Below are 9,350 nucleotides of genomic sequence, written 5' to 3'. Positions count from 1 at the left end.
ATAATGGTCAAATGCTCTGTCACGTAGCTGCTCAGGGGAAAAATTAACCATTGGGTGTCAGCGTTTTGTGCGCTCAATAATAAGAGCTCTTTGAGACGCAAATGCAAACCATGCACACATCTGTCAAAGGGATTCTCCACATTCTATACTAGTGCCTGTATGTAATTTAGTAACTAAATAACTTTATCTTCAATTGAATGTAGTGCTCCTGTAAAGGACAGCGATAGGCTTGTGACTTGTCACTGCTATTGTAAGGTTTGATGTCTAGTTAGGGAAAGCTGATTGATTAGCAAATCTCCAGGAACAAGGACTCCTTCCAAAGGCAGTTGATATATATATATTAGTTCTGTAATCACATACTGAAACAAAAATGAGTTGATTGCATTTCATACAGCTTCTGAAGCTATAGACTGTAATGAAACCCCCAAGAATTAGTTTGAAATCACTTGTACCCTTATAAATTGCACCTTTAGGTACTACTTACTGGATCAAGAATCAGAGCATTCAGAATGCAGTTGGTGGGCACCTCTGGGTCCATCTGCTCTAACCACTGTCCAAACTGGGACACCCAGAGCAGGGTGCCCAGGACCTCAGTGCTTGGAGTTTGCTATTAAATGCATCTGCCAACTAGCAAACCTGAAAATTTAAAAATCTTTCCATCCAATCAGTAAAAATGGATTGCACTTTTACGTTTGTTTCATTTTTAATGGAAAGAAGATAATCAGTGCACCTTGGCTTTTACTTATCAGTATTTCAGGTCTATGCTCTGGCATCTACTGACTTCTGGCTAAAAAGAAAAAGGCTGAAAAAAAAGAGTGGAGACTACAGAAGACAAAGCAAAGGTAGTAACTTTACAATGTCTTAAAATACGGGGGGGTGGGGGGGGGAGGAGAGAGGGTTACCAGGAGGCATGCAGCTGAAGGTAATAGTGTATAGTTCTTCAGTTTGACTTTAAAGAATGTATACAAAGTGTTGATACAGTGGAGAGTTGCTTCTTCCTCTTGAGGGAATATAAAGTGAAAGGTGTCCTTTTTCTGAATACTTTTATTTTTCTATTTTAAAATAGAAAACTCTATTACTGAAAATACCATACTTCCTTTTCAGTATCGTGGCTTAAAATATTCAGTGGGAATATATTACAAATAAAATATCACAAACAGTACACAGAAGGGACAACACAAAATGTTTGTCTTCAGATGCTGCAGATATGAGGATTGTTTCCATGAGAAATGTTCCACTTGAAAGACAGACATAGCAGCTTCTTCACTAAAGTGCCTTTTGTGCTGCAAAAACTATTAATCAAGCAGCTATGTGGTTCTTCACAATTCTGTCCTTTCCTCTTCACGGTTCATCTGCGTGGCTGCCTCAGTTGGCACGGGGGTTTTGGATGAGTTGTATGGAAGCTTCCCGGGCAGCAGGTTGGTCATGCTACAAAGGTTGGCTTTTGGGGAAAATGGGCTCCCTCTGGTGAGTGGTTGAGTGCTTGTCAACTGAACCACTTGCGTGTGATCCTAACCAAGGCAATCCCAAACCCTTCTACCTGCACTGTCATTGTACTTGAGCGCCCACATTTAAGGTGTCGCTGGCAAATGCCAGCAGTTGTTGCTTTATTTTACAAAGTGGGCAACATTTTGCACTAGTGAGCCTTGCTTTGCTTACTGGGAGGCAGACTACAGGCAATAGATTCCTATAAAAATGTAGGTATTACAGGTATTTAAGATAACTTTGTATTGCTTCAGTCCTAACTCTAGCCTTTGTAAATTGATGATGTAGTTGGTTAATATTTCTTGGTCATTTTTCAGTTTATTCAATGCTGAGGGATTTATTGCCTTTGTTTTGTAGGCTGCTAGTCTGAACTGAAAGACTCAAACACACTTTGCTTTTGTAAAATGTGCATGTATACACATCTAATGTTGAAATTTAAAGCTTCATAGTCATCTTCCTTGCTTCATTAACTCAAATCTCTGCTGGCTTTAATTGTTGAGGGATGTCTAAATGGTATATGAGGTACTACGTAAGCACTCTCCTCATGATTTGACCTGACTCTTAACACTATAAATGTTGTTTATCATTGAATATTCTCCCAGTGTTTACATCCACAGCCTGGTTAAACAGGCATCTGTCTTAATGGAACTGGGAACCTGGTGAGAGCTGGGGAGAAACTGTCTTAGATCTTGCAGGTTGTTTGCAGTAGAAGTGAGAATCTCTAGTTCTTGATCTAACTCCAGAGTGGGTTTATTGAAATTCCTGCTTTCTTTTTAAAGTTTCCAGTTCTCTTTGATAACCCAGTCTCTCATCCTTTCAGTAAATAGCCTTCAAAGGGTGTTGTGGAGATAAAACAGCCGTGTGAAGGGGACAAAAGAGGAGGAAAGGGGACTTTCGGTTCCTAGGTTTTATTCAAATAGAAATAGTCCACACAAATAAATCAGTTGTGAATGCTGAAGCATGACTAGATAATTATAAACATATCTCAAGGCCAAGTAATAATGACTGGATCAAAAACCCCACCTGAATTACTCAACTTAGTAAGGCATTATTTTTCCAGTGTGGTTGCTAGCCATGGCATCTGTGATCCGATGAGGGATTGAGTTCCGTCCTCTCTCATGGCTCAGTGTAAGGCAGAGACGTTCAGAGCACTGGACAGTAATGTATTCAAGGCAAAGAAATGTAGCTGTGTCCAGTAAAGCAAGTAGATGAAACTGGGAGCACCAAAACCGTGACAAGTTTGGTGAATAGTATTTGTTAAAAAGATGATCACATTGACTGCTTTGTATCTGGAAGGAGGGCAGCTTTTTCCGACGGGCTGCAGCTTTCAATGATGCTTTGGTGAAGTTGCAAGTGGAATATTAATCAAAGAGCTAAAAATAAGTTTCTCTTTATCTCTTATTAATAATCAGAAATAGTAAACATTGTAGATCTAAACACCTGCAGTTATCAGTAACCAAAACCTTCCATCTGCCTGATTTCGTTTCTTTTCATAGCTTAACTATGAATGTGAATGTCAGAAATCAGAAGCCACAGTGCACTTAATCATTGACTATAGCTGCAAAGAAAAAAAAGAGGAAATTGAGACCATTATTGCGGGGAAAAATTTAAGATTGCAATTTTTAACAATTTAATGTTTTGTTTTGCAAAAACAGCATCAAGGTTTATGCTCCAATGTCTTAGGTACAAAGAATGTCCTTTTTGATCACGTAAAAAAAAAAAAAAAAAGATATTCTTAATAGTACCAAAGGAACGAAAAGTTAGAGAGGGTTTGTGTTTTGTTTTTAATAAATATATCCCTGCCAACCTTGTTAGAAACAAAATTTTATTTGGCTTTAGTGTCATCGAAGGACTAATACGTTCTTAATTTCTTTCTGAGCTTGTCCATCACTGCTGACTGATCAGAACTGCAGACATCAAGCTGCTGAAATCAGAACTGTCACTGTCGTTTCATAATTTTGTCAGTAGCACTAATGTACTTCTGCTGAGCTGCTGGCAGTAGGGCTACTTACATATGCCAAAATCCCAGCCCATCCCTTCTGTAATGAGAAGTAGTTGGTGTGAGGGGACATTAACTGCCCAGCTTCAGCCACAGCAACTTTCACATCTTTATAACAGTGATTTTGGGGGGGGGTTGGATACAAGATCTTTACACCCGCAGAATGCTGTGAGACTTCGCTGCCTACTAAGGAGAGCAATGTATATGCTATAAAGCTAACATGCTATTGCGTATTATGTCAGTGTGCAGCCCACCTTCTAGAGTATATTTTATTTGTTCTTTCATTCTGGCCTTAGTAAGCATAGTCTGGGAGCTGAGTGGTGGCAAAGAGGAAATTTCACCCCGCAGTTTCTGAGGTCGGCTTTGGTTATATGGTTAGAAGAATGTTCTTTGCAAAGCTGTGACTTTAGCATCTACCTAGCTTCTCCGTATCTTGCACCAGTACAGATTTGTCATGGCTCCTCTGACATAAAACCAGCGCAAATACAAATGGGCTGGCTCAAATTCTTTAGTTCAGTTCAGATGCCTGATCTTTTGGAGTGGCTCCAGCATTGTATAAACTTTTTTTTTTTAATTACTTGTGTGTACTTAAATATAAAAACGGACGGGATTTGTGTTCTTGGAAATGCAGGCGTGGGGAGCTCTGCCCTGCCCTAGGCACGGCTCTGTGCTTGGTCCCGTGCAGCTCAACCTCGAACGGAAGGGCACGAAAGCCGTAGTGACAGCTCCTGGTGCAGTTTCTACGTATTGTAATTTCGCTGAGAAAAACACAACTGCTTTGTGATCTCAGCGATCTTGGTGAGGGTGAATTAATCTTCATACAAAATAAGCGGCTACGGTTACGTTGTTACTAATACGAAGAAAGTGCCATTTCCAGGCTCCCGTTGGCATCGTTAGGGTTTCTGTAACCCCAGGCGCTACTCAGCCGGAGCCCGCGTTCCCGCCCTGCTCCCCGCGTCCCTCCCGCCCTTCCCACGCCTCTGATGGATGCCCTCTCCCCTGGTCAGGAAGGCGGCACGGCCGCCCCGAGCAGCGCCAGCAAACTCCGGGCCGGGGGTTAACCCTTTCCCGGCAGCTCGGAGCCGACCGGGTGCAGCCGAGCCCGCAGACCCCAGCGGGCAGCGGTACCTCCCGGGCTCCGGTCGCTGCAGGGCAGGGGGAAGCGCTCACACCTGCGGCCGGGACCCCGCAGCAGCCGCGTTGTCGGGAGCGTCGCGGTGTCCGCCCGGCGCCGCTGTGAGGCCGGGGCGGAGGGCTCCGAGCAGCTCGGCGTGCGGCGGAACCGGGCGCCTTTTAGATGCTGCGGGGGCTGCGATTTGCGTGGAAAGCAGTTAACGTTGTTTCGAGATGTTAGAGTTTGGAAGGATTGATATATTTATATAAACGCGTGTTGCATATGTTTAATGTGTATATTTTTACTTTATTGTATCCCTTCAACATGCGTAGGGTGAGCAACCCCGAGCTCCGCGCACTTTCCCAACGCAAAGATCGTTTATTCGGGGCGATTTCTTTGTACCGCGCTTACTGCAAACGGTTTGGGACTGCCTAAAGGAGGCAAAGCGCGTTACCTTTAAGTAAGCGTTAAAAAATAAATAAATAATAGGCCTCTGCCTTGAGAAAGGCTCGGTTAGCAGGAAACCCTCCGGATGTTTGCTGCTTTTCATGTGGCATTTGTGGTCGGCTCTGATAACGGAGCGCTTCGTGAGGGCCCCGAAATAGAAGCGCGGCTCTCGGCGGAGGATCCCCGCGCAGCGCTCGGACGGGTTTAAAAGGTCATCGAGAATAGTGCGAGGGGGGCTCATCTCGGGGCTGCGGGGGGGTCTGGAGTGCCAGGAGCGCTGGGGAAAGCGATGCAGGGCCTTGCTGCTCGGGGGGCGGTGAATTGGTCTCGAAAGCACCTCGGCACTGAAAGCGGAGCGCGAGAAAAAAGAAAAACCATCTGTGGAGCAACGGAAAGGTCCCGAGCTGGCAGCGCTCCTGCACGAAGCTGGGCTCGGTTGTGTTCAGGGCGCACCTGGCGTCCTTTGATCCACGCTCACTGAGCTGGAGGAGCGCTCCGCACAAATCGCTCAAAGCCGGTAGCTCACTTTATCACCTCACGTTTCCTGCTGAAAGTGACAGCCCTAAAGCTACCGTGAAGTATATATTCAATGCGAGCTCGTTCGGGGTTTGTTCCCGGACTCGAGGAAGCATTTCTGCAAAGCACAACGAGAGGGGCGGGTGGACACTGTAACGAGATCAGCTCGGGACAAAGGGGCACACGGGGTGCGGGGTGCTCCTCGGGGCAGCTGTGTCCCCCTGAACCAGGCTGGGCTGGGGCTGGCCCGAAGGAGGCTGCGAGCACACCGACTGTTCCGTTCCGAACGTTCCCTGTGTATCAGCCGGCAGCACACCTTCCTTGGGCACTCGGCCCAGGGCCGGGGGGTTTGAACGTGCTATAAATCTCAGCCACAAAGCAGTTGCGGGCACAGGGAACCTCAGAAAAGCGCCCGACACAGCGCCCCGACGGCAGTGAGCTCCTGGGTGCCAACATCAACCCTATGGTTACTGATACCTATAGCATAAATACGTCATCATGATATAGAGATATACACGGGGGGTGGGCTCTGCAGGCGGAATACCCCGCTGAATTTCTTTTACAATTAAATACACTGTTGCCGTTGCAGGGATAGCGGTATTGCGTATTAGGATGCGATCGGAGCTTACACGTGCAGGGATGAACAATGTTGCTGACATCGCTGCAAGTATCTGGTCTAAGGAAGATGCAGGGATGCGGGCAAATCGGGGATAAACGAACCTCAGCTCCTAGCGGGATTTGGGGAGGTGACCCTCCTTAGACAGCGGTTCGGTCCCTGCAGGAGGGCTACCCGGGGGTGACAGAGCTCGGGGAATCGTTCGCTGCTGTGGAACCGAACAGCACCAGAGAGAGGGGGACGCCAACGCAAAATGCCTCGAATTGACGCTCCCCGATGCCGGCATCTCGCCTTGTTCCCTATCGCTACGCTTCCGTCGCTTATAAAACCCGCACAGGCTATGCAGGGCACAGCGTTTTAAACTGCCTGAGTGAGGAATTGCGATGTTCGAACGAGTTAAAGGCAATGGTGCCTCCTTTAGTTTCATTTCAGCGAGAATCCTTCCAGCGCTGGCTTATGTAACCGAAGCGGGTACCCTTATCCAAATACAGCTTCGGCCTTCACTTGCAGGCTGATGTGGTTTTGGCTAATTCCTACCAAGTCGGCTTCTAAGTATGCCTACAACACAGACCTGTGGTGCGTAGACGTACTTAGAAATGCTCTGTCCCTGCCGCCTATGTCGTATCACTGCGTTTTCAATGGCCGTGGGACCCCGAACGGCACAGCTCCATTATCACCGCGCCGACGGCTGCTCGCGGTCCCCCCTCTCCGGCCCAATGGGCGAAGCTGCCGGAGCCGGCCCCGCGTGTCTCAGGTGCGGCTGGGAGCCCCGGGGCCGCCCCGCGGAACCGCCGGCAGCGCCCCGAGCCGCGCCCGCCCCCGCGGCCCCATTGGCCGCGCCGCTGCTCAAATAGAGGCGGGCGGGAGCGGACGGCCGCCAGCGGGCAGCGAGAGTTGCGCCCGTCTGTCGGTCCGCCGCCGTCGGGGCCCGTGCGCCCCGCGATGAGCAGCCCCGATGCGGGCTACGCCAGCAGCGAGGAGCAGGCGCAGGGCCGGGGCGCGCTGCCCGCCATGATGCCGGCCCTGGGCCCGTGCCCCTGGGCGGAGACGCTGAGCCCGCCGGGCGAGGCCAAGGCGAAGGGCGAGGCGGGCGCTGCGGGCGGGCGCGGCAAGGGCGAGACGCGGATCCGGCGGCCCATGAACGCGTTCATGGTGTGGGCCAAGGACGAGCGTAAGCGGCTGGCGCAGCAGAACCCGGACCTACACAACGCCGAGCTCAGCAAGATGCTGGGTGAGCGTCGGGAGCCGGGGCGGGGCGCGGGGTCGGGGTCGGGTCCGGGGCGGCCGCGGTGACGGTGCTGTGCGCGCAGGTAAATCGTGGAAGGCGCTGTCGCTGCCGGAGAAGCGGCCGTTCGTGGAGGAGGCGGAGCGGCTGCGGGTGCAGCACATGCAGGACCACCCCAACTACAAGTACCGGCCGCGGCGGCGGAAGCAGGTGAAGCGCCTGAAGCGGGCGGAGAGCGGCTTCGTGCGGCACGGCCCGGGCGAGGCGGCGCCGTCCGCGCTCGGCCCCGACGGAGGCGGCGTCGGGACGTGCGCCGAGGGCCTGGCGCTGCCCTACGCGGAGCGGGGCTACGCGGCGGGGCCGGGGCGCTACCGGGACTGCCCGCCGCTGGGCGCCGCCTTCGACGGCTTCGGGCTGCCCACGCCGGACCCGTCCCCGCTGGACGCGGCGCACGGCGAGGCGCCCTTCTTCGCGCCGGGGCCGCCCGAGGAGTGCGCGCCGGGGCCCTACGGCGGCTACGGCCCCGCGGCGGCGGGGGACTTCTCGGCGCTGGGCGCGGGCGACAGCCCCGCGGGGGCGACGCTGCGGCGGCACCAGCACCCGCACCCGCACCCCGCTGCCGGCGAGCTGGGGCCGGGCGGCGCGCTGCAGGGGCTGCTGGGCTGCCCGGTGCCGCCGCCGCACTACTACGGGCAGCCGTGCCCGGGCCGCGGCCCGCCGCCGTCCGCTCCTGCTCCCGCTGCCGTGCCCGTGCCTCTGACGCTGGGCGCGCAGCCGTCCCCGCCGCCCGAGGCCGCGGCGTGCCGGGAGCCGCTGGAGCACTTGCCGCACGAGGAGCTGCTGGGCGACGTGGACCGCAGCGAGTTCGAGCAGTACCTGCGCTTCGCCTGCAAGGCCGAGCTGGGGCCGCCCTTCGCGGCCCACGACGTGGCCGGGCTGGCGTCGCCCGAGGCCGCGGGGCCGCTCTCCGCCGTCGTGTCGGACGCCAGCAGCGCCGTCTACTACTGCGGCTACGCCGACGGCTGAGGGCTGCGGCGGCGCCGGGAACCCTCGCTCCTATTTAAGTAATTTATTCGGATGCTGAGGACTGCCTGGGACCGGGACTCGCTCGAGGTTCAGTCAGTGCCGCGGCCGCGCCGCGTTCCGGGCAATGCCGGGATCGTCGTGCCGTCCCTCTGCGGGCTGCAGCGTTTGTACCTCGGTACCCCAGCGTGGCACGCAGCGGGAATGTCATTCATGGCCGAGATCCTGGCGGAGATTTATATGGTTTTGTAACGTTGTACAGATTGCGGGTTTTTATATGTTGGTCGTGTACAGAGTAATTTTGCACTTTTTCAAATAAAGGGACAATAATAAAACTGCCCCTCACCTCGCAGTGATGCGATCGCTCACTGCCATTGATCCCCGCGGCTCTCTGCGCCGCTCCTATGGGTGCTCCCGCAGTGAGGGCACGGCTCCGGCACAGGCTGCAGGAGGTCCCTCCCATCGTCCTGCTCCGGCTGTACTCACAGCGTACAGTGCTCGGACGTTGCATCCCCTCCCCCTGCTCCCCAAGTGATGGTCTGAACCTTTACTGGTGGGTTTCTGTCACGGTTGCGACCGATCTGACCTCACTGAAGCCCACGGTGGCAGGGAGGTGGCTCTGTGTGGGTATGCTGCTGGTCCTCTGCAGCAGCACAGCAGGAAGAGCGTTTAAGAACCCTCACTTTTAATTTCCCTAAAATAATTCCTGTAACAAAGCGACCTTGGCTTCAGATAGAATTATCTCTGCCCCTGGGAAATACACACGGCCAGGTGCAAGGTGGCCGGCATTGCGGAGCCTCCCGATTCACAGCCCCGCCGGCAGAATGCAGTGTCACCTGCAAGCTGCTCGGGAGTCACTGGTCACAGCGTGTTACACCTGCCAGAGGCCCTCCCTTCCTTCCCTACCCACCCGTTCCAGCTGCAG

At 53.0% G+C, this 9,350-nt stretch overlaps 1 protein-coding gene across 1 annotated transcript; it reads left to right on the top strand.

Moving 5' to 3' along the window:
* Window positions 1-7,085: 7,085 nt before the first annotated feature.
* LOC136058416 (transcription factor SOX-17-like) lies at window positions 7,086-8,755 on the top strand. Its single transcript, XM_065751836.1, has 2 exons — window positions 7,086-7,408; window positions 7,488-8,755. Exons 1-2 carry the CDS (start codon window positions 7,120-7,122, stop codon window positions 8,426-8,428), a joined length of 1,230 nt encoding a protein of 409 aa, XP_065607908.1. The 5' UTR covers window positions 7,086-7,119; the 3' UTR covers window positions 8,429-8,755.
* Window positions 8,756-9,350: the final 595 nt, after the last annotated feature.

Source organism: Cyrtonyx montezumae, unplaced genomic scaffold (assembly GCF_038088225.1).
Source record: "Cyrtonyx montezumae isolate F1298 unplaced genomic scaffold, pur_monq_1.0 scaffold_8, whole genome shotgun sequence".
Classification (NCBI taxonomy): domain Eukaryota; kingdom Metazoa; phylum Chordata; class Aves; order Galliformes; family Odontophoridae; genus Cyrtonyx; species Cyrtonyx montezumae.
This window is presented reverse-complemented; position numbering and strand designations above follow the sequence as displayed.

Excerpts from the sequence above, each read along its gene's own strand:
- LOC136058416 (XM_065751836.1), top strand. The coding sequence starts at position 7,120 with ATGAGCAGCCCCGATGCGGGCTACGCCAGCAGCGAGGAGCAGGCGCAG. Across the intron at positions 7,409-7,487 it reads CGAGCTCAGCAAGATGCTGG|GTAAATCGTGGAAGGCGCTG; the intron begins GTGAGCGTCGGG and ends CTGTGCGCGCAG.